Source organism: Aquarana catesbeiana, linkage group LG09 (assembly GCF_042186555.1).
Source record: "Aquarana catesbeiana isolate 2022-GZ linkage group LG09, ASM4218655v1, whole genome shotgun sequence".
Classification (NCBI taxonomy): domain Eukaryota; kingdom Metazoa; phylum Chordata; class Amphibia; order Anura; family Ranidae; genus Aquarana; species Aquarana catesbeiana.
The window spans coordinates 59,937,388-59,963,168 of record NC_133332.1 but is presented as its reverse complement, the minus strand read 5'-3'; the positions used below and the strand labels follow the sequence as shown (position 1 = coordinate 59,963,168).

At 39.4% G+C, this 25,781-nt stretch overlaps 1 protein-coding gene across 1 annotated transcript; it reads right to left on the bottom strand.

Moving 5' to 3' along the window:
• Positions 1 to 1,218: 1,218 nt before the first annotated feature.
• On the bottom strand, positions 1,219 to 25,105 carry LOC141107705 (cytochrome P450 2B4-like). The gene is made up of 10 exons (XM_073598622.1): positions 24,982 to 25,105; positions 24,475 to 24,674; positions 17,867 to 18,029; positions 14,622 to 14,771; positions 14,266 to 14,426; positions 11,673 to 11,849; positions 9,498 to 9,639; positions 4,651 to 4,838; positions 2,362 to 2,503; positions 1,219 to 1,456 (listed from the first exon to the last, which is right to left on the bottom strand). Exons 2-10 carry the CDS (start codon positions 24,652 to 24,654, stop codon positions 1,275 to 1,277), a joined length of 1,485 nt encoding a protein of 494 aa, XP_073454723.1. The 5' UTR covers positions 24,655 to 24,674; positions 24,982 to 25,105; the 3' UTR covers positions 1,219 to 1,274.
• Positions 25,106 to 25,781: the final 676 nt, after the last annotated feature.

The window sequence follows — 25,781 nt, the reverse complement described above, 5'->3', positions numbered from 1 at the left end:
CTCGCTTTGGAAACCGCAGCTTGGCATTGCATTATTAAGCTTATGATCTTCCAGAACCCCCAGATCCTTCTCTGCAGTTGTCTCCCCCAGTTGTACTCCCCCTAGTATGTATGATGCATGCATATTCTTAGCCCCCAGGGCATAACTTTACAACATTAAACCTCATTTGCCACCTAGTTGCCCAATTAAATGGTGCATTTAGGTCAGCTTGTAAGTAGGATACATCCTGTAAGGACGTTATTCCACTGCATAGCTTGGTGCTGTGGAATTAATCAGTTGTTGTGGACACATATTGGTCCTTGGATTTTGGATGTACAGATCTGTGCACAGAGGCAGGGTACATAAGAAAATGTTACCCAACACTGCAATTCAAAGAACTCAAGCACAGCTTGTTAAAGTAAACCCACCCACTAAAATATCATATAAGCTTTAACATGATAATATTACTTGGAAGGACAATTTTTTTTCCAGATTTCATTAATATAATAGCTGGTGATACTGATATAAAGGTCCTTGTTTGGGCACTTTGTATTGTAACACAATCTACTGCATGTACTGTAGGTCATCCTTTCACACACTCTCTCAAAGGAAATGCATAAGAGTACAGCTTTCTGTGCTAATACAAATAACAAAGGATGAAAAAAGATCCCTTCCCTCTCCCACAGCATTTTGCTGCTTACATGACATTCAATTATAGTTTACATCTACTTTAGTGCTTACACTCTTTACACTAATCTCTCACTATGCAATTTGATAGCAGCATTCCTTATGCTTTTCCTATCACAGCTAAAACACATTGTCAATATGGCTATCAAGCCCTCACATTTTTATGGTAAAGATGCTAACTTATCCAAAATCACTTCTATTGGCCCCACCAAGTTAGCTAACCCAGGTTCAAAGTCTAGGCGGTGGATTATGTTTACAAGATGTTCAATCTAGTGAATTGCTATGGGGTGGTGAGGCTAACTGAATGCGTCTAATGTAAGAAGCCAGTTTTCAGCCTCATGCACATACTGTTGCCTGAAGGTTTATACTTTAAGGTATTACCAAATCACATGTTATAACATGGAATAATAGTACCTGAGAGGCCCTTTTAGCATGTTTTAATGTGCTATGATAGCTTGCTATCCCATGAGTCTATTTTGCTGTTTCCTTGATAATGGCATATTAGGTTATTCACTGTAATATCACTGCGTACAAATGCACATGATGGTCAAGTGAGCTGAGAAAAAGTGAACAAATTTATTGGTAAATGATTCATTAAAAAGGCTCTGCTATCTGGGCTTCACATGCATCTGATACGAACGAGGTAAAACACCATTTTTTCCTGGTTCTGGAGTTATGTCGATATCTTCAGGAGCCTTATTTGTTTCTAATGAAAATTTTTGCAGTATGGTAGTCAAGAAAAGGAAGATCTCCATTCGAGCCAAACCCTCTCCGAGACAAATTCTCTTCCCTGTGAAAAAATAAATGATCCAATAACATTTAAGATAGCTTCATACTTAAAAATAGCATGAGAAAAATATTACTAAAATTCAAAAATCAGATTTGTGTGTATGTAAATGGCCGTTAGAGACATAGAAATATTATGTGAAGTATTTGTAGAGAAAGAGATTTTTTTTTTTCTGAAGCAGCATCATTGGTAAAATTGAATCACATGTTAACATAAAGCTATGTTAACAGTCTTACGGTGATTTATAAGTATTATGTGAAGTATTTGTAGAGAAAGAGATTTTTTTTTTCTAAAGCGGCATCATTGGTAAAATTGAATCACATGTTAACATAAAGCTATGTTAACAGTCTTACGGTGATTTATAAATTAAGAGAATACAAAGGTTGAAAATCAAAATTTTGGGGGAAAAATGCTGCTCCATGCTGGTTACATGCCTTGAGGTCTTTGCATATGTTCTTGTGATAGAGTTTAGGCTGGCTGTTCTTTCCCTTTCCCAGCATAGATCACAAACCCATGTGCATAGGCCTTCAGACATGTGGCCAGTGCTGAAAGGAGCCACGAAAAGCAAGTTTCTCCAGGATAAGTAACAGTTGCTTTCCTTCTGTTCTTCTATCCTTTACTTACCCACCCTTGCAATCATTTTGTATTTGTACTGAGCAGGCAGATCACATACATAGAAGGTTCCAGGGATCATTTCAAATTAGCAGCAGAAAGAAAATTCATAGTACCAAATTTGAAGGAAGAAGTGCAACCATAACCAATGCGTCTTGGGGCATTTTGAAGGAATTGTAGTGTTGATATTAAATATTATTGCTAAGTGCTTGGTAATCAATATGGTAATAATGTTACATGCCATGTTCCTCAGCAGTTGGTTTTTGCAGGCATATTTGCAGAAATCTTTTCATTACCTGTAGAAAATGGCATAAAGGCATCACTGTTCTTGAAGAGCCCGTTTTCATCCAGAAAGTGTTCAGGGTCAAACATTTCCGGGTGCTTAAAATACTTGGGGTCCTTGAGCACAGAACTCAGCAGGGGGGAAACAATTGTAGCCTGAAACAGAACATTCAAACTTTAGTTGCTTTTCTTGTTAAGCTCTTTAGCAGAGATTTATAAAAGATCATAGAGGGGTTGTGTGCACAAAATTTAGGATTTATTTCATCCAATATCAGCCACAGATATAAACAGTGCTTCTTTTCTTCAGAAAACAGGATGGCTGTGGATTGTTAGCATAAGAGTACATTAGTACAGGAAACCATTGAACCCCTCACTGGATCAACACAAGAATTAAAGAGCCTGTGTTCCATTTCATTAATGGTGTATTTCCTCAAGTTTGAATTTAGCCAAAGTCCAAAAACTGGCAATAATATTACTGGTGTCATCACACACACATACAGTGCACCCATCATATTATATTAAATACAGAGTGTATATTGACTAGTTCCAACTGTGACCAGAGGCACTCCCCAAAATCAAAGCTGGAGTTCAAAAGACCCCTTTAACAGTTCCCGTAATGAGCAAACTAACTGGATATCCCTACACATACATTGAGGGTACACTTTTCACAGCTAAAAATAAAGTACAAACAGAAAAAAGCAACAATTAAAAAAAAGGTTTATATTTTTGAAAATCACCTCCACAATTTTTTACCTGATGGCAAAGTGGGCATATGGACAGCCGTAGATGAACGGATATTCTACTAGAAATGGAGGGCAATCAGTAATTCACTCATACTTCTTTTACTGTCCCAAATCCATCTGCTGATAGAACAGAGCCTTGGAAGCACTCTGCACATTCTAGGTTTGGTGTGTATTGCTAGAGTTTTCTTTTGGGAGGGTGCATGTGATCAGCACAGGGCCTGTCCAGACGTAAAGTTAGGGGTCCTGCAGCCTCATAGGACAGTTAGAGCAGAATTAAAACTCCTCCTACAAGCTTTAACCAGACACTGATAGAAGTCACAAGACTGCTATATATACTGCTGATGAGAATTTATATTTACTCAAATAATTGTTCTGTGTACTGTGGAAGACCAGATATAGTGAATGCAGGCTCCTGGGTTTAATAACACTTTAACCACTAAGCCACCGCCCACCGTCATATGACGGCGGGACGAGGCTTCTGTTGTTCTGGGCGGACGTCATATGACGTGATCGCCCTCCGAAGCCACTAGGGGGCGCGCGCGCGTGCCCGCTGCATCGCTCGGGACCCGGTGCGCGTGCCCGGGGGCCGCGATGTCCACCGGGCACCCGCGATTGGCGAGTAACAGAGCAGGACCGTGGATCTGTGTGTGTAAACACACAGATCCACGTCCTGTCAGAGGAGAGGAGACCGATGGTGTGTCCCTTGTACATAGGGACACCGATCGGTCTCCTCCTCTAGTGAGTCCCCTCCTACCACAGTTAGAATCACCTCCCTAGATCATACATTAACCCCTCGATCGGCCCCTAGTGTTAACCCCTTCCCTGCCAGTCACATTTACACAGTAATCAATGCATTTTTATCGCACGGATAGCTGTATAAATGTGAATGGTCCCAAAAATGTGTCAAAAGTGTCCGATATGTCCGCTGCAATATCGCAGTCACAATAAAAATCGCAGATCGCCGCCATTACTAGTAAAAAATAAATAAAAATGCTATAAATCTATCCCCTATTTTGTAGACGCTATAACTTTTGCACAAACCAATCAATATACGCTTATCGTGATTTTTTTTTACCAAAAATATGTAGAAGAATACATATCGGCCTAAACTGAGGAAAAAATTTGTTAAAAAAAAAAAAAATTGGATATTTATTATTGCAAGAAGTAAAAAATATTGTGTTTTTTTCAAAATTGTCCCTCTTCTTTTGTTCATAGCGCAATAAAAAAAAACCACAGAGGTGATCAAATACCACCAAAAGAAAGCTCTATTTGTGGGGAAAAAATAATAAAAATTTCATTAGGGTGCAGTGTAACATGACCACGCAATTGTCATTTAAAATGCCACACGCTGAAAACTGAAAAATGGCTTGGGCAGGAAGGGGGTGAAAGTACCCTGTATTGAGGTCGTTAAGCATAAGGATTAGGTAATCCAATGAGCTTCATATTTTGCAGGTATTGTAAAAGTTGATAAATTGACCAATCGATATATTGATTTTTTTTGCATGTGAAGACCAGTATAGATTCTTATCTTATGGATTTTAAACATCCAGATTTTCCCACCTTTGGTATTTTGTATCCCCGGAATTCTGTGTCTTTGCTAGTGGCATGTGGCACTCCAAGGGGCACTATGTCAGCAAATCGCTGGATCTCATGAATCACAGCGTCTGTGTATGGCATCTTGCTACGATCTTCCATCGATGGGCATCGGCTCTGTCCAATAACATTGTCTATTTCCTCCTGAATCTTCCCTGTTAGAGATGGTACATCATTAAATGTATATTTATAACAGCGGCAACCTAGCTTTACTTACTATAAGGTACAGGTCATTGCCTAGACAGTAGGATAAAAGGCGGTAGAACTAAAACTTTATATTCTTTTTCCCTTTTCTTTGGCCACTATTGATCACAAGCTCTGACTCCAGTTAATTATCAGCGTTGAGGAATTAGACTGCATGGAGGAATCAAAAGAATGTCTGCATCTGGGGAGTATTAAGATGACTGGGAAAATGAGCTAGACCAGGGGTGTCCAACTATTTGACTTTCTTGGGCCACATTGAAAGAAGAGGAATTGTCTTGGGCCACACATAAAATAAACTAACAATAAGGATAGCTGATGAGTAGAAAAAGTTGGGCAGATCACAAGGTAATAAACACTGATATAGATAATGTACCTATCCGAGTAATAAAACTTTTTTAAAAATATTTTTATTACAAATGTAAAAGCGGGAAACATAAAACGAGTGCAATATTTGATGCTGTTTTTGTTAAACTAAACAATCAATATCTGGTTGGATGGATGTAGTATCAATTCTCAATTAATTCTCAAGGTGCTTATCAGATATTTTGGTTCTAATTTTGCCCTTTGTGTGCTTCATTCTTGAAAATAGTTGCTTACCAATATAGGTGCGGCCGAAAACTGATGACACGAATAAGGCGTGATTGTGAAGAGTGGGATATTTTTCTTTGGGAAGATAAAACTTATAAAAGTCCAGTAAAGAGACACTGTCAAATATTTCTTTGGCTGCATGTATTTGCTAAGTGTAAATGCATTTTTCCAAAAAAAAGTTTACGATTTTGTGTTGGGCCGCATTCATAGCCGTCTTGGGCTGCATGCAGCTCATGGGCCACGGGTTGGATACCCCTGAGCTAGACGTTCTCCTTCTCAGATAACATAGAAATATTTTTTTTATTTTTATTTAAAATGGTCCCAAGAAAAGTGGGGAGAAATGTGTAGAAAAGGGAATGTCAGATAGCCACAATCAAGAACAATCTTTATGCTTTACCAGATTTATGGCTGCTTTGGACAGATTTAATTACAAGTACTATATGCTTATTATTTATGACATAATGTCAATTAGCAATTTTTACATAAGCACAGATAATGCGTATAAAGCATATATGATGTTGTGACTTTGGATTTCCACTTTCTTCTTGGGTGCATTTAAATTCCCGTTATTTGTGGTGGGTATTTTTTTATATCCATATAAATCACTTTGCAGACACACAGTGTATGTATGCACACCTGACAGTTCACAAGCTAACGCCCTACACCCTTTGATACCTCCACTGCGCTTCTGAATAAGTAAAAAAAGTATAATTTAAATAAACTATAGCTGCCACATAATATGTAACAAGTACGTGACTGAATTTAAACCTCTAGAGATAAGAAGAATAAACAGTAGTGCTCAAATAAATAAAAAATGAAAAAAAAAGTAAATAAAAATAAAAATGAAAAATAAAAATGTACTAATGAAAGCAATGATCAATCTAAATGAACAGTAAAAGTATATATGTGTGAATATTGACAATAATACCCTCATTGAAAATCAGTCACAATATGTAAAAAAAGTATAATTTAAATAAACTATAGCTGCCACATAATATGTAACAAGTACGTGACTGAATTTAAACCTCTAGAGATAAGTGGAATAAATAGTAGCGCTCAAATAAATAAAAAATGAAAAAAAAAAAAAATCAAAAATAAAAATGTGCTAATGAAAGCAATGATCAATCTAAATGAACAGTAAAAGTATATATGTGTGAATATTGACAATAATACCCTCATTGAAAATCAGTCACAATATGAATGTGATCTGACAAAAAAAAGTTATTGGTGAACATAAAATACATGAAATCCTAACATAAAGTTCATATCATGTGAATATGTTCTAACAAAAAAAGTTATTGGTGAACACTGTGAGCAAACACATCATATCACATAATAATCAAAACAACACACCCTGTGACAGATGTGAAAATAATGAATAAAGTGTTGACATAAAGTTCATAAATTATGAATATTCCAATAAATGGTCTAAAAAAATCTATAAATGAAAACTCTTAGTTGTTCTTTGTGATCTTCCACCACACCTCAGTGGGATGAATAAGTTGGTTGCGACGAAGCATGTCGGGGCGTGGCTATACAGCAAGCAGCTGAAGCGTGACGCAAGACGTTGTGATGTCAAACGCTGTATCGAATGGTGGAGGCTTGAGACTAGGAGTGGAAGCACAAACACTGAGGTGTGGTGGAAGATCACAAAGAACAACTAAGAGTTTTCATTTATAGATTTTTTTTAGACCATTTATTGGAATATTCATCATTTATGAACTTTATGTCAACACTTTATTCATTATTTTCACATCTGTCACAGGGTGTGTTGTTTTGATTATTATGTGATAGGATGTGTTTGCTCACAGTGTTCACCAATAACTTTTTTGTTAGAATATATTTACATGATATGAACTTTATGTTAAAGCGGAGTTCCACACAAAAATGGAACTTCCGCTTTTCGGAACCCTCCCCCCCTCCGGTGTCACATTTGGCACCTTTCAGGGGGGAGGGGGGTGCAGATACCTGTCTAAGACAGGTATTTGCATCCACTTCCGGCATAGACTCCCACGGGAGTCTATGCCTCTTCCTGTCCCTCCGCGCTGTCTCCTGGGAAGCACACAGGTCCCAGGAGATAGCGTGGACCAGTTACGATGCGTAGCGCGACTCGTGCATGCGCAGTAGGGAACCGGGAAGTGAAGCCGCAACGCTTCACTTCCTGATCCTCTCACCTAGGATGGCGGCGGCAGCTGCCAAGAACCGAGCGGCTTATCGGCGTCGGCTGCCGACATCGCTGGACCCTGGGACAGGTAAGTGGCCATGTATTAAAAGTCAGCAGCTGCAGTATTTGTAGCTGCTGGCTTTTAATATTTTTTTTTTTAGGTTGATGTAGGTGGACCCCCGCTTTAAGCCTTTATTTATCATTTTCACATCTGTCACAGTGTGTGTTGCTTTGAACATTATGTGATAGGATGTGTTTGCTCGCAGTGTTCACCAATAACTTTTTTTGTCAGATCACATTCATATTGTGACTGATTTTCAATGAGGGTATTATTGTCAATATTCACACATATATACTTTTACTGTTCATTTAGATTGATCATTGCTTTCATTAGCACATTTTTATTTTTGATTTTTTTTTTTTTCATTTTTTATTTATTTGAGCGCTACTATTTATTCCACTTATCTCTAGAGGTTTAAATTCAGTCACGTCACAATGTATGTACTATGAAATCCTGGTTGAATTCCGCACATGAAAAATGTTGTATTCTTACTCCAATAGCACATCCAGGTTTCCTGTCTATGACAGTAACTAACATGAGGATGAGGAAAAGAGGTGGAACCTTATAGGTATCATTTATATATGGTATCTAAGGCAGCATGATCTCTAAGCATGATCCTGAGGATCTAATACTTTGATTTGTATTCATTGTTATTGTTTGGGTCTGGTCTGGCATAATATTAAGTCAATGGACATAATTTTTTAGGTTCTAAACAATACTATTTTCTAAAAAAAACATGAAAGGTTAAAAAAACATTGAGGTTGGTGAAAGGAACCACTAACTATGAAGGTCTGTGTGTAAGGAGGTCATAGATAATGGTTAGATCCATAATGTTTTAGAAAGTACATAATAACAACAAACTATTTATAAAAAAAAAGAAAACATTTAAAATATCAGTTCATTCAGAGGAAGTCAATGCTCAGTGGATTCTCCAATCGACCACCACGTCACTACTGTGTCATGTATTGACTGGAGGTTGCTAGAAGGAACTACTGAACTGTCGGGGACACAGAATATAGACACTCTTATGCCCCGTACACACGGTCGGATTTTCCGACGGAAAATGTGTGATAGGACCTTGTTGTCAGAAATTCAGACCATGTGTAGGCTCCATCACACATTTTCCATCGGATTTTCCGACACACAAAGTTTGAGAGCAGGATATAAAATTTTCCGACAACAAAATCCGTTGTCGGAAATTCTGATCGTCTGTACACAAATCCGACGGACAAAGTGCCACGCATGCTCAGAATAAGTAAAGAGATGAAAGCTATTGGCCACTGCCCCGTTTATAGTACCGACGTACGTGTTTTACGTCACCGCGTTTAGAACGATCGGATTTTCCGACAACTTTGTGTGACCGTGTGTATGCATGACAAGTTTGAGCCAACATCCGTCGGAAAAAATCCTAGGATTTTGTTGTCGGAATGTCCGAACAAAGTCTGACCGTGTGTACGGGGCATAAGAAATACTGTTTCCCCAGAAGAATGTGAGGGCTAATTCATCAGCAATAGTGCAGTGTTTTGGCAGTGTGGACAAGAGGAAATGGAGTATTTACATTATTTTTTTTACAGGTAGAAGCCTTATTTTAATTTTAAGACTGGCAACATGGTTGTTTTAAGATGAGCATATACAATTTTTTTTTTTTTTTTTTTTACGCTAGATTACTTTTTTTTTTTAAACCAATTCTTAGCACAGTAGGTAATTAGTGTTATTAAAAATTAGCTGATTTGTATTAGTGAAATTGATCATAAAAAAATATCCACAATATCCACAAGCTGGTCAAGGTCTCCTTACTTGTCACCTCTTTGTGTTTCAGGAGGATGAGGAAAGCATTCTTTAAAGTTACGCTAGTGGTTTCCACTCCAGCAAAGAAAAGGTCAATGACTGTCCCAAACATGTTATCAAAGTGGAATTCAGTGCTTGGATTGTCCTTCTCCTGTGGATAGTCCAAATTTCAGCAGAGATGAGTAACTATTACAAAAATTTTTACCACATACATCCCCACATTGGATTCCGGTTCTGCCAATTTTCCATTTATGTTAATGATTTTGTATGTGTTTTACTAAAAATAAAACACATATATGATCTGGCCACCAGTTACACCACCCATCACATCTGGCATAGTGCTGTAAACATAAGGCTATAATCCCTACAGAAAAAGGAGTGATTTGTAGTCCCTTGCTCTGCAGATGCTATTGATTGAAAAGAAAGAGACACCTGCAAAACAGTGCCATACACTCCTAAAATTGCACCCCGGTGTTGGTTGGTCAGGAAGACATACAGCAATGTGGGGAAAGATACTATGGAACTTATGAGTAAATAAAAAAAGGCAAATATGTGGAGTCTTTGTATTTTACTATGCTGGGTCGGGTTCTCCTCCTGTAGAAAAAAGCCTACTATAGCCAAGGAGGCCCATAGTGACCAATCAAATTCGCCTTGTAAAATATCTTTCTGTATCTGAGTGGTTACTTTAGAACAATAAACCAGCTCTCAGTATTTACCCTAGGGTTGCTAATTTAGGATTAGATTTGGAGAAACATGGCTCATCCACATTGTTACCCTTTGGCATCCACCAACAGAATGAATAAGTCTCCTTAGTTTATATTTTTAAATATTAATGTTTTTCCAAGGCTCCAAAGGGGTATTCAACTCTGATAATTCAATGAACATTTATAACAATGTGAAGGGTTTACCTTTAATATTTAATGTGTATGTCTTTACATCTGTATCTCTTGGCTTTTTTCAGTTTTATTTTGCCATCCAAGTGACCAAATCAGAGAATCGCTATACAACTTTACTGGAAAAGGAAACTTAAGCTGGCCATACACCTATAGATTATCTGTAGATTTTCTATGGTTAGATATAAAATGTGCAACAGATCTCTCCATGTTCGCTAAACTGTGTGGATGGAGGAATCCCCCACTTTTTCTATCTAACCATAGAAAATCTGCAGATAATCTATAGGTGTATGGCCAGCCTTACTAGGCCCCTCCCACCCTCAGTTTAATGGTGCCATATCATTGTGGTCCTCTTCATGTTTAATAGTGTGCATTTTTCACTGGCATTATCTAAACCCATCAAGCTGGAATCCAAGAGTCATCAAGCTGCAGATGGATTTCATTTTTTTGCTCATTTTTGGAGGTCCGTAGTCATAAACATCATCCACAAAAGGATAAGTACTAAAAACTGTCTACATTGTTTTTAAAGCAACATCAAATGTAAACTTTTGAATTCCAGCTACCCATTTTTCAAAACAAATTTTAATCTGTTTAGTACTTTACAGTGATGAGAGGGAGTCTAATCAGGTTACTTAGTGCTGATAACTGAAATCACATCATTTAGATATCCTGCACAAATATTGTAACAGAAAGTCCCGTTCACACTAGCCACAAGCTAAAATAATCAGTTTTAGTGTGCTCACTAAAGGTTCTTTGTGTTTACTTTTTTTTTTTTTTTTTTTTTTTTTACTTTATTGAAATATCAAAGTGACATTTCATTGATTCCTATGAACAGTGGAGGAGCTGCAGTGTGAAAATGGCCAGTGACTTCAGATAAACTGCGCTGTAACTGTTTTCGATGTGCTTTTGCAGTGACTGGTGTTGATCAAGTACAGAAAACGCTGGAGAAAGCACATACTGTGAACGGGCCCCAAAATGGTCAGACTATGAAAATGGAGGCTGATAGTACAATGTCTATCTCACTACATATCCATATCAATGACTCTAATTGGGCTTTATTATATGAAGCTAAATGCATGTGATGACTAGAGACATAGAAAGAGAAAAGTGGTCATGCTGTCCATTGAGCAATGAGAATTATTGGGAAAATGTTTAATTAATAGTTCTGGACAAATGGAAGAATTTGTTCTTCATTTACTTTAAATCACATGCTTGAATATTATTGGTTGCATTTTAATTTCTCTTTGTGCATGAAATGGAATAGAAAAACAATTGCAAGTAGATACCTTACCTCCTCCATTTTTATCAGGAAGCTGTCAATAAAGTCCCTTGGACAGGCCATATCGATTGTCTTCTTGTGGTTTTGCACAGACTCAAGAATGAAATCTTTCATTTTTTCTGTGTTTTTGAAGACTTTCTGATGAGGCCCAGGCAGAGCATGCATAGTTTTTGGGAATATATTGAGTAGCTAAAAAAAAAGGGTAATTGTTTTCTTTCAAGAACAGTCAATAAAGAGAAATTACAAAAAGTTGACCACTATGATGTGATAGCATTGTGTGACAATGACATCACATAATGGGAGCAGATATATTAACTGAAAACATGCAGGCTCTGTATCCCTGTAAAAAGTTTGAAGCGAAAAACCTGCGCTATGGGAATGAAATATATAGTGATATAAAAAAATATACAGTAGGGCTGCTGCTATAGTGTAAGGTGAAAACCCAAAGTGATGCAAAATGAATAAATATTAAACTTCAGCTCTGCTCCTGTAACTTAAAACAATACAATATCTAACATTCAAATGCCTATACCAACATGTATAGTGATATAATATAATAAAGTGCTCAGTGCAATTAAAGTGCAGACAAATAAAGTGCAGTCATATAAAGTCCATCCAATGTGGTGTGCTGAGCTTGTGAAAAGTTGAAATGGTTCTCAGGTGACTTTCTGTGCTCCCCTCCTGGGTCCCCACTCACCAGAAAAAAGCTTTAAATACGCCTGTAAGTATATTTAGAATTGTATCTCCCGTCACTGGTTGGAGTTGGTGTGTATTGCCACTATATAGGGACGACTCCTATCTTCCACGATATATATATATATATATATATATATATATATATATATATATATATATATATATATATATTAAAAGCATATAAGGTGTCCTAGATCCTTCCAAGCTTTCGGGCTGATCGGACATCCATTTTTTTAGCGTATGGCAATAAAAGGAAAATAATATATAGTGTAATACTACAAGGTTTATTTATAAAATCCAAAAAATATTACACTTATATCAAAAAACTTTAAAACGCCACCTTGGCATGCAAACGGCCCTCACATGCAAAAGACGCCACCTTGACATGCAAACGGCCCTCACAGGTTCTCCTTAGCTTGACGCGTTTCACCCCTCCCACTGGGCGTCATCAGAGGTCTAATATTTTTTGGATTTTATAAATAAACCTTGCAGTATTACACTATATACTCTTTTCCTTTCATTGCCATACGCTTAAAAAAATGGATGTTCAATCACCGTGAAATATAGATATAAATATATATATATATATATATATATATATATATATATATATATATATATATATATATATATTTATATATCAATACTTTTGAATCTATATTGGTGGAAGATAGGAGTCATCCCTATATAGTGGCAATACACACCAGCTCCAACCAGTGACAGGAGATACAATTCTAAATATACTTACAGGCATATTTAAAGCTTCTTTCTGGTGAGTGGGGACCCAGGAGGGGAGCACGGAAAGTCACCTGAGAACCATTTCAACTTTTCACAAGCTCAGCACACCACATTGGATGGACTTTATATGACTTCACTTTATTTGTCTAAACTTTAATTGCACTGAGCACTTTATTACATTATGCATTATGTCACTATACATGTTGGTATAGGCATTTGAATATTAGATACTGTATTGTTTTAAGTTACAGGAGCAGCGCTGAAGTTTAATATTCATTCATTCTGTATCCCTGTACATAGCTCTTGCTAAGAAACACATTTAAACGTTGTTTGTTTATTTATCTACACTCCTCATTAACATCACCAACTGTGGAAGGGAGTTTCCTCATCCTTATCACTCTAATGCTGCGTACACACGGTCAGAATTTCCGACAACAAATGTTCGATGTGAGCTTGTTGTCGGAAATTCCGACCGTGTGTAGGCTCCATCGGACATTTGCTGTTGGAATTTCCGACAACAAAGGTTTGAGAGCTGGTTCTCAAATTTTCCGACAACAAGATTTGTTGTCGGAAATTCCGAGCCTGTGTACCCAATTCCGACGCACAAAATTCCATGCATGCTCGGAATCAAGCAGAAGAGCGGCACTGGCTATTGAACTTCATTTTTCTCTGCTCGTCATACGTATTGTACATCACCGTGTTCTTGACGTTCGGAATTTCCGACAACATTTGTGCGACTGTGTGTATGCAAGACAAATTTGAGCCAACATCCGTCGGAAAAAAATCCACAGTTTTGTTGTCAGAATGTCCGATTGTGTGTACGCGGCTTAACAGTAATAGTTGCATAGTTGTAAGGCTGAATAAAGATACCAGTCGTTATCGATCAATCTAAATGTGTGTGTGCATTTTCTCAAGCCCTGATAAAGGAGGTCCCCAAGATATGTTAGATATGCTTCACGCCACATTTTTGTTACATATCCTGTCAACTGTCCCAATTTTCCTACAGCTGTAACAATTTTTGTATTACAAAAAAAATGTCATTCAATAGTAAAAAAAAAAATGTACAATACATTTGGGGCCTTTTTTCCTATTGAAACTGTTCCAATTTTCTACAGCGTACTCTTGACATACACAGTAATAATTCCAATATCAATTTAGTAAGCAGACTTACAATACCCCATGGAGAAGCAATGGTAGAGAAGAGTTCCTTCAGCAAAGACAGAAGAGTCATGAATTTCTGATCTTCATATTCATAGCGTTCTCCAAAAACAATTGAGCAGATAACATTGGAGACTGCCAAACGCAGAAGATCTGTTGGGTCAAATGGAGAGCCTAAAGAAATACCAAAAAGAAGGACTTCCATATTAATGCAAGAACAGAATATTATGAAGGCTTACAGTAAATTAATGATAAATGTACTGTTAAAACTTAACAGTCAGGCAGACCTGCTAATCTATTGTTGGGGAATGTGCCAAATTTTTCATAAAAGGTACTGTATATCCTAAAAAAGACAATTATATCACCAACCTCCATTTTTCCAGAAGCTTTCTCCCAGGCAGCGGGCCTCCTCCTGGATCCGCTCCTCAATGCTTCTCTTCCCCATTCCAAAATCCCTCAAGGTGGTGAGTGTGAAGCGCCGTATCTGTTTCCAGCGTTCCCCATTACTCAGGATCACACCTTTCATTGTTCACAAATAGAAAAGTATTATAAGTATACTTTCCAACATGTTTACACACAAATTCAGGACACTGGTATGGCAAAGTAATAACATTCTCCATTAGACTGGTAAGTATTTTTGAAAATTTTAATGTAACGCAGTTTTACATTTCACAAGCTGTTTTATAACAACCCAGTTTTCTCTCAAGGAGGAACATTTACCAACAAAATTATCTGTTCTCAACATTTTCTTTAATACCCCACGATTCTCTCTATGAACCTAAGACATCAAGTATTTTCCTTCCCTTCAAGTTCACACTATTTTCCCCTATTGCTTCTCCAGAAGAGATTTGACTTGAGTAGCTCAGTGCTTCAAGGCAATAGTGCTAACTACTAAGCCACTCTGCTACCATTATAAGTGTGGAGTTAATTATTGGGTCCATAGGCTTGAACGCACCTATCCAGCATTCTCAGTGACTATGAGTGCAAGGGTTTCTCCACCTCCATTAATTTGTGGTGCATGGACTACCTCTTGCTCCAGAGCCTGTGAACAGCCCTAGGATTCATACCATTAAGGAAAGGGATGATTACTGGTTGGAAACACTCCAACCATGGATGGACCACTGGGCAGCGCTTGCACAGTATGCAGTTATGCTGCTAGGCTGCCCTGCAGCCAGCATGATCTCTGAATATGCATTCAGTGCAGTGGGGGGCTTTGTGACAGACAGAAGAGTGCATCTGTCTATGGACACTGTTGACTGGCTGTTAATTTGTGGAAATGAACCAGTTTTTACTGAGACTTTTGATTAAATATTTAAGAAATCCTTCTACCTTCCATTTTTTTTCATTCAAAGCTGCTCCTTTCACCAATACAGGCCAGAAACATATCTCAGATGCTGGCGCTGCTACTATTTCCATGTCTGGTCTATATGAGCACAACCAACTACCATAAGTACATCCCACCACCTGCCACTGTCAACATCTTTTGGCACAAACTCCCTAATACAAATTTATTTTGGGGTGGAAATCAATTATATTGTGTTGCTGCTGCCATATGTAAACCAAGCAATTACTGTATGTAATAGTAAAGTAAATAATTAGACCTGCAATTTATGTTGTTACTGACCCTATGCCCAAGAGTCTTAATGTTCTTTAATTCTACATACAGCTTTAGGGTATCACCTAAGCATGTAATTTAAAGAAACTGCTTTTTTTTTATGTTGCCTTTAAGCCACTACAAAATGGCCTCTTTTCTTCAATATTTTTTTTCTTTGGTACATATCCACCAGGATATTACTGAAAACAAATATTCAGATTCCACTTTTCAATAATGTTTGCTGATTGTTCACCAAACTGAACCCTGGTGTGTTCATCTAGCTCACAGTGTTAGAAGGCCTGGCCACTGTGTTATTGGTCTCTAGTAGTCCTTTACAACATGTTTGTGGCTTCTAGTAGTAACTTGCAAGATGTCAGCAGTCTCTATGAGTCTTTTATAACATATCTGTGTTTTTTAGTAGTCTCAAGTAACAGGTTGGAGGTCGATAATAGCCCTAGGCAACATCTTTTTAGCCTGTGGTAGTCACTTGCAACATGCTATGGTATCTAGTAATCTTGCAGCAAGTTGGTGGACTCTGCTGGTCTCTCTTGGAACTTATCAGCAGTCTCTTGCATTGGAAAAGGCAAAATAGAGTTCAGCCTCTGCCAAAAATACAGTTCAGTCTCTGCTGACAGTCCCTGGTTGCTATGAGTTAACTGCTTCTGTTTGGACACAATTGGCTGGCTAATAATACCTATTAAGCCATCCACCACATGGTAAAGATATGCTGACTAAAAGTGCAAAAACCTGTGGAAAAAAAAACAGTTAGATGATATACTCATCTTTCCTTGACTTCTGTATTGCAAGTAGTGACGTTGACCTTCTGCTAACAAGATTCCTGGGAATGCTGTGTAGCCAATATCTCACAAAAAGACACTGCAGCAGTGCTGGCTGGTGCTCCATTTTCGGGGGGTGGCAAACAAACTTGCCCCCCCTCACCGCTCGTGTAGGTTGGTTAGTGGCATGGAAGTCTGCATGTGTTTGCTGTAGTTCCAGAGGAAAGTCTGCCTCTGAGTCCCCAGTGTCAGGCATTTTTATTTTACTCACCGGCCCCTGCTGGAGAGAGGGAGTGTGCTCCATGTCCTGTTTGTCCCATGTCCCAAGGCCGCTATGCTGCCGTCTCCTGTGAGCCGTTTTGGCTGTGCAGAGTTCTCCAAGCAGCAGGAAGCTCCCTGTCATCTCGGCCCTTCGGGCACACAGTGCAGGCTCATCTCTACTGGCACAGTTGCTGGGCACTGCTATTTAGTCGCTGATCCGCACTGGAGCTTTCCGGTCAAGCGGCCATACTGACTAATGGCCAAGCTTCTCCCCCATTCCCAGCCAATCGGGTCTTGGGACCCACTTCCTGATTGTCCGGGAGGAGATGCAGGAAGACATTAGTGAATGTTAATTCGCTAATTTCACACAAGTGGGTGGGCTCAGGGCGCAGTGTTCTGCACCCTGAGCCCACCCTTTTTGAAGCCAATTGGAGCCTCAGGCTATAATCACGTGCTTAAAAAAAAAATTGAAATCCATGCGTATAGCGCCCTGAATGGAGAATAGGGGCCGGGCGTATGGATTGGGGGTTCGGCGCCCCTAGAGAGCGGGCTACCACTACACTGCAGCATAGTGCAGAATCACCTACTTGTGAGATTTAGGCTACTAAACATTCTCTGAGATCTGGCTGGATGCAGGATGAAGTCACTCTCACCTAGGCGCCTCGGGAGGAGGCCAGGGAAAGGTAGGTATATTATCTAAATTTTTTATGCTCCACAGGTTTTTTTTGTTACTTTCTTGCAGTGGTTTGAGGAAGGGGAAGGGGGAGGAAGACACCTTGAATAGGCAGACCTTGTCACTGAAGTGCAAGGTTTACTTTAAGATAAGCGTTGATAGCATAGATATTGATTTTTTGCTAAATATGTGTTAGCCTTTGGTAAAATCTAAGAAGAAAGAAATAGCATAATGGCATTGCGCAAGTGCTAGCAATGAACATTTAAAACATGTTAATGTTACAGTTAGTTACATACAAAGTGAAACTCACCATAATCTTTAAAAACCAGAGTGGCTAAATCAGTCTTTGCTCTGTCACTGAATGCATCACTGCGATCCACAAAGGCTTCTTTTACACACTCGTAACCGGCTAGAACAACTATTGGGTCATTGGCCATAAAGATGGTAAACACTGGTCCATACTGCTCACTTAGCTAAAAAGATATATGAAAGTGATTGCACTGTAGCAATATACACAGCATGACTCTCAAGGTATACCTGAAAAAAATGGCCCTAGGGTCTGTACTGTAAAGAGCCCATTTGGTAGAGACTAGATGCTTAAGGAAGATCAATGGTCTTGTCAATGGTCTAATGGAGTATTGCCAATAGTAAATGATTATGTTGGCATAGGTCAACTTTAACCGCATTGATACTGGGCACTTTTACCCCCTTCCTGCCCAGGCCAATTCTCAGCTTTCAGCGCTGTCACGCTTTGAATGACAATTGTGCTGTCATGCAACACTGTACCCAAATAACATTTTTATTATTTTGTTCATACAAATAGAGCTTTTTTTTTTAATCACTACTGGGTTTTTATTTTTTGCTACATAAACGAAAAAAGACTGAACATCTTGAAAAAAAAAACTCATTCTTCTTTGTTTCTGTTATAAAATGTTGCAAATAAATAATCTTTCTTTATAAATTTAGGGCAAAATGTATTCTGTTACATTTCTTTGATAAAAAATAACCCAAATCAGTGTATACTGTTGAGTCTGTAGGAAAATTACACAAACATATATATATGAAAATCGATCAATCTTGATGTACTGATGTCCTGTCTCCATAACACTCTTATGCCCTGTACACACGGTCGGACATTGCTGGGACATTCCGACAACAAAATCCATGGATTTTTTCTGACGGATGTTGGCTCAAACTTTGTCTTGCATACACACGGTCACACAAAGTTGTCGGAAAATCCGATCGTTCTGAACACGGTGACGTAAAACACGTATGACGGGGCTATAAATGGGGCAGTAGCCAATAGCTTTCATCTCTTAATTTATTCTTAGCATGCGTGGCACTTTGTGCTTTGGATTTATATACACACGATCGGAATTTAACCGATCGGATTTTGTTGTCGGAAAATTTTATAGCCTGCTCTCAAACTTTGTGTGTCGGAAATTCCTATGGAAAATGTGTGATGGAGCCTACACACGGTCGGAATTTCCGACAACAAGGTCCTATCACACATTTTCCATCGGAAAATCCGATCGTGTGTACGGGGCATTAAAGTGAAAACCTCAGACATGAAATATTAACAAATCATATCCCTCAATAGTGTGTACTTGCCTCAATTGTGAGCACTAAGTGTCATTTATGTCTGCTGCTTTATTCCTCTTCTATCAGCATGAATCACTTCTGACAATTTTTCCTGACACCAAGAGAAAAAAAAGATGACAGGGGAGAGAGCACCAGCAAATTGATATACTCAGCTGTGTTCCTGTTTGCTGTGTGAAGGGAGTTGTGTTCCTTCCCTCCAATCAGCTGTCAGAGCTCTCCTCACTGAGCTCTGCAGAGTGTAATTTCAGCTCTCTGTCCCCTTTTTTCTGACAGCTCATACAGGCTTTATAATTTCTTTGAATGTATGTAGAGAAGAGAATATGGCAGATTAACAAGTACAATTTATGTAGGAATATTTGTTTCATCTGTGTATGGCCAGAGGCCAGTAACTTCCTTGAGTATACTGTATGTAAGGGTTTACAACCACTTTAACCACTTCCATACCGGGCCATAGTAACATGACGCCGGCAGGGACATCTCCTCCCTCCGGGTGGACATCATATGACATCCCGGGGGAGGGGTGGCAGCTCAGCGATGGGGGATGAGGCGCGTCCCTCGAGACACAGCCCATCGTCGATGAGGGTAAAGAGCCAATAAAAATGGCTTTTTGCCATGTGACCGACTGTGTTCAATCACAGCCAGTCACAAATATCAACAAATGTCTGTAGTGCTGCTTCCGGGTTCTTCTCCACAGTGTGTGAGGAGGAGATCTGGAAGAAAAATGTACAGAGATGTGCCTGATTGCCCCCAAATAAAGAGGACCTGTCACCAGCATCAGAGAACCTGTCACCAGTATCAGAGTACCTGTCAAAGCCCATTAGAGTACCTGGCACCAGCCCATCAGAGTACCCGAGTACCTGTCACCAGCCCAGAAGAGTTCCTGAGTACCTATCACCAGCCCATCAGAGTACCCAAGTACCTATCACCAGCCCATCAGAGTAACCAAGTACCTATCTTCGGCCCATCAGAGTACCCGTGTACCTGTCAGCAGCCCATGAAGAGTACCCGAGTACCTGTTGCCAGCTCATCAGTGTACCCGAGTACCTGTTCCAAGCCCATCAGAGTACCCGAATACCTGTCACCAGCCCAGCAGAGTTCCTGAGTACTTATCACCAGCTCATCAGAGTACCAGAGTACTTGTCTGCAGCCAATCAGAGCACCCGAGTACCTGTCACCAGCCCAGCAGAGTTTCTGAGTACCTATCACCAGCCCATCAGAGTACCAGAGTACCTGTCACCAGCCCATTAGAGTACCCGAGTACCTATCTGCAGCCCATCAGAGTACCTGAGTACCTGTCAGCAGCTCATCAGAGTACCCCGACTACCTGTCACCAGCCCATCAGAGTACCCGAGTACCTATCACCAGCCCATAGAGTACCTGATAACCTATCTCCAGCTCATCAGAGTACCCCGAGTACCTGTCACCAGCCCATCAGAGTACCAGAGCATCTGTCACCAGCCCATCAGAGTACCCGAGCACCTGTCACCAGCCCATCAGAGTACCCGAGTACCTATCTGCAGCCCATCAGAGTACCCGAGTACCTGTCTCCAGCCCATCAGAGTACCCAAGTACCTATCTGCAGCCCATCAGAATACCTGAGTACCTATTTGCAGCCAATGCCTCATAGAATATACGTTGGGGTGTTTGCTTTTCAAAATGAGGTCATTTTGTGGGTAATTCCACTGTCCTGATGCTCCAGTACCTTCAAAAGTGTGATCGGTAGTCAGAAAATTATATGTGAAATTTACGCCTGATGGTGCTCCCTGCATGTTGGGCCTCTGTATGAGGTCAGGCTATGGAAAAGTCTCACAGATGTGGTATTGCAGGAGTAGAAGAATGTATTTTTGGGTGTAATTGGATATCTTATAAATTGACAACTTTGTATAAGAAAAATAGGTTTTCATTTTCTTTCCACATTTTCCAAAAACTTTTGGAAAAAAATGACATGTTCAAAAGACTCATTATGCCTCACAGAATATACAATGCAGTGTTTGCTTTCCAAAATGGGGCCATTTTGTGGGTAATTCCACTGTCCTGGTGCTCCAGGACCTTCAAAAGTGTGATAGGTAGGAATGAAATTAGATGTGTAATATATGCTCCTAGAACGCCTGATGGTGTTCCGTGCATGTTGGGCCTCTCTGTGTGGCCAGGCTGTGAAAAAGTCTCACATGAGGTATTGCAGGAGTAGCAGAATGGATTTTGGGGTGTAATTGGAAGTATGCTTATGCTGTATGTGAGAAATAACTTATTATGACAATTTTGTGTAAAATATATATATATATATATTTCTTAATTTTCCCAAGAATTGTGGGAAAAAATTACAACTTAAAAAAACTCACCATGCCTCTTACTAAATACCTTGGACTGTTTACTTTCCAAAAAGGGGCCATTTGGGGGGCCTCAAGAAATTAGACAAGCCGTCAGTACATCATGTGTGATCAATTTTTAATGATTTTCACTATAGCTTGTAGACTCTATAACTTTCACACAGACCAAATAATATCCACTTATTTGGGTTATTTTTTAGCAAAGATATGTAGCAGTATAAATTGTGGCCCAAGCAAAAATTATTAATTAGCAAAATGTTATAATAGAAACTAAAAAAACGTTTTTTTTCAAAATGTTTTTACTTATATATCGCAAAAAATAAAAAAAAAACTGTGGTGATTAAATACCACTAAAAGAAAGCTCTATTTGTGTGAAAAAAAATGATAAATATTTTGTTTGGGTACAGTGTTGCATTAACCACTTCAGCTCCGGAGGATTTGACTGCCAAATGACTGGGCCACTTTTTGCGATTCGAACACTGCATCTCTTTAACTGACAGTTGTGCAGTCGTGCGACGTGGCTCCCAAACAAAATTGACGTCCTTTTTTTCCCACGAATAAAGATTTCTTTTGGTGGTATTTGATCGCCTCTGCGGTTTTTATTTTTTGCACTATAAACAAAAATAGAGCGACAATTTTGAAAAAAAAGCTATATTTTTTACTTTTTGCTATAATAAATATTCCCAAAAAGTATATAAAAATTTTTTTTAGGCCAATACGTATTCTTCTACATATTTTTGGTTAAAAAATCACAAAAAGCATTTAATGATTGGTTTGCACAAAAGTTATAGCGTCTACAAAATAGGGGATAATTTTATGGCATTTTTATTAATATTTTTTTTTTACTAGTAATATGGCGGCAATCAGTGATTTTTTTCGTGACTACGACATTATGGCGGACACATCGGACACTTTTCACGCTATTTTGGGACCAATGTCATTTAAACAGCGATCAGTGCTATAAAAATGCACTCATTACTGTGTAAATGACACTGGCAGTGAAGGGGTTAACCAGTAGGGGGCAGGGAAGGGTTTAAGTGTGTCCTAGGGATGTGTTCTAACTGTGTGTGGTCTGGGCTACAAATGATACGACAGTGGTCACTGCTCCCGATTACAGGGTGCAGTGATCAGTTTCCTGTCAATAGGCAGAACAGGGTGATGCCTTGTTTACAACGGCATCCCCCCGTTCTGCAGCTCTGTGACACGATCACGGGACACCGGCGGACATCAAGTCCGCGGGTCCCGCAGGCACGGTCACGGAGCTCACGGCAGGGGCGCGGCGCGAAATTCAAAGTGACGTGTATATATACGTCACTTTGCACAGCCATGCCATTCTGCCAACGTATATCAGTGTGAGCTGATCGGCAAGCGGTTAATGAGTAATTGTCATTAAAAGTGTGAGAGCACTGAAAGCTGAAAATTGGTCTGGTCCTGTATGGAAGTGGTTAAAAACCATCAAAAACCCTTTTAATTGTACCTTCCCTATTGACTCCACCTAAGAGACTGGCACATTCCCATGCAGACTGGACTTTATTTTATTTTTTGTTATTGTGAATTTGTATTCCTATGTGCTCACCCAGAGCCAGACTGGGGGCTCAGATGCTATCTTTGCAGCTAAAGCACAATACCCACATTTATGGGTGTGACCCACGTTTTCTATTTGAGCCATAATATTAAAATATTGGCACTAATGGGACTTTTGTATAGCTTGGGTCTGTACTAGGGTTGCCACCTGTCCAGGATTCACCCGGACAGTTCGGATTTGGAATAATGCGTCCGGGTATCAGATCGCCTGAAACCTGGACACATTTTTCAGACTGGACTATGGCTTCCCAGCAGGGTTGCTGGCTGCAGTTGTGTAAGCCGAAAGTGTTGTGTTTCACTCTCTTTCACACTGCCCAAAGCCAGCAATAACAGTCCCCCCCCACACACACACACACAGATGGGAGAGGAGAAAAGGCTCGATCTGCAATCCCCCCACACACACACACAGATGGGAGAAGAGAGAGGGCTCGATCTGCACCCCTCCCCCCCCACACACACACCGATGGGAGAGGAGAGAGGGCTCGATCTGCACCCCTCCCCCAGACACACACACACACAGATGGGAGAAGAGAGAGGGCTCGATCTGCACCCCTCCCCCCCCCCCACACACACACAGATGGGAGAGGAGAAAGGGCTCGATCTGCACCCCCCCACACACACATAGGAGAGAAGAGAGGGCTTGATCTGCACCTCTTCCACCCACCCCTACCCCTCTGTGTCTGCCCACACTCCAATCCATGGTGCTGTGGCTCAGAAAAGGAAAGTGGGGTTGGGAAATTTAAAGTCCAGTAGCCTCAGATACATCTGGATGAGAGGTGCTGACTGCCAAGGGGTGAGTGAGCTCACCATCCATCCCTGTCTGTGACTGAAGTCCCCCCCTTCTCTCTCCTGCCTTTGAGTGAGTACACTAAGATGAATCAGGGTTCTTAGAGCACCCCTTACATCAGAGTTCCCCTTTACACCAGAGGCCACAGTGTTCCCCCTTCAATCAGAGTCCTCTCTGTACATCAGAGTTCTCAGTGTTCCCCCTTAAATCAGGGTTCTAAGAGCACCCCTTACATCAGTGATCCTTCTTACATCAGAGTCCTCTCCTTACATCAGAGTTCTCAGTGATCCCCCTGAAATCAGGGTTCCCAGAGCATCCCTTATGTCAGAGTCCCCAGAGTTCTCCCTTACATCAGAGTCTGCAGAGTTCCCTCTTACAATGTAAGGAAACTCTGTGAGTTCAGATGTATAAGGGGAACTCTGTGGACCCTTTTGATTCATTTAGATATTAATTTAATTTAAATTTATAGAAATTCAATTAATTTAGAAATGAATTTAGAAATGGTCTTTAATTGCAAAATATATGTATAGTTTATACTATAAAAAAAAAATTGCTGTGCACCACTAAAGTGTTCGGGTTTGACTTGAAAAAAACGTGGCAACGCTAGTCTGTACTCACCTTTACCAAAGACTTGGGCAATTCCTTAGTGCTCATATGCAGCATAGTGCCCAGCAACGGAAGTGGGGGTGGTCCGGGGGGCATATCCTTCCACTTCATTTTCCTCTTAGTTGTGAAGAAGTAGACAATAAGGCTGATAAAGACAGCCAAGAGAAGGGTCCCTGTTATTCCCAGCTCCATTGTCACTCCAGGTTTGCAACCTACATGCAGGAAGTGTTAACATAAATATAACCATTATATATTCGGTAATAAAATGTTATCTTGCAACTTGTCCTTCGCTCTCACGTAAGTCCAATGTACAGTTTGCAGACAGCCACATGCAAATTACATCACCTTTGATATACACATTCAGCATGAATTTGATTTTGTTATTTCAAGGGTTATTAAGCTAAATTAAGTTTAAAAAATCTTTAATATTTGAAATAACAGCTTTTCAAAATCATGCAGTGTAGCCTGTATGTGATTTTATATCAATGCATAAAATATTGGTAAAAAAGTAATACTTACAGTGCTAAACAGAGAATTCTTCTATAAGCTCTATTGTGCTGTCTGTATATTTTCTTTGAAGCTCATGTAACAAGACTTCCGGGTAGCCAAGCCTGGGGAATAAACATTTCTATGGCGAGGAGGGATGGGCTCTAGCTACAGTACCAAGAGAGGGAAGCATAATACTGATTTACACACACACAGAGACACACATATACTGTATGTAATATACTGCATATATATAAATAAGTAAATCATTTTTTCATGTAATCTTCACATGTCTATATATGTTTTTTTTTATATTGCTTTAACCACTTAAGCCCCGGACCATTTGGCTGCCCAAAGACCAGAGCACTTTTTGCGATTTGGCACTGCGTCGCTTTAACTGACAATTGCGCGGTCGTGCGACGTGGCTCCCAAACAAAATTGATGTCCTTTTTTCCCCCACAAATAGAGCTTTCTTTTGGTGGTATTTGATCACCTCTGTGGTTTTTATTTTTATTTATTTATTTATAAACAAAAAAAATAGCGTACATTTTTTTTGCTATAATTAAAATCCCCCAAAAATATATAAAAAAAAACATTTTTTTTCCTCAGTTTAGGCCGATATGTATTCTTCTATATATTTTTGGTAAAAAAAAAATCGCAATAAGAGTTTATTGATTGGTTTGCACAAAAGTTATAGCGTCTACAAAATAGGGGATAGTTTTATGACGTTTTTATTAATATTTTTTTTTTTTACTAGTAATGGCGGTGATCAGCAATTTTTACCGTGACTGCGACATTATGGCGGATAGGTCGGACACTTTTGGCGTGGTTTT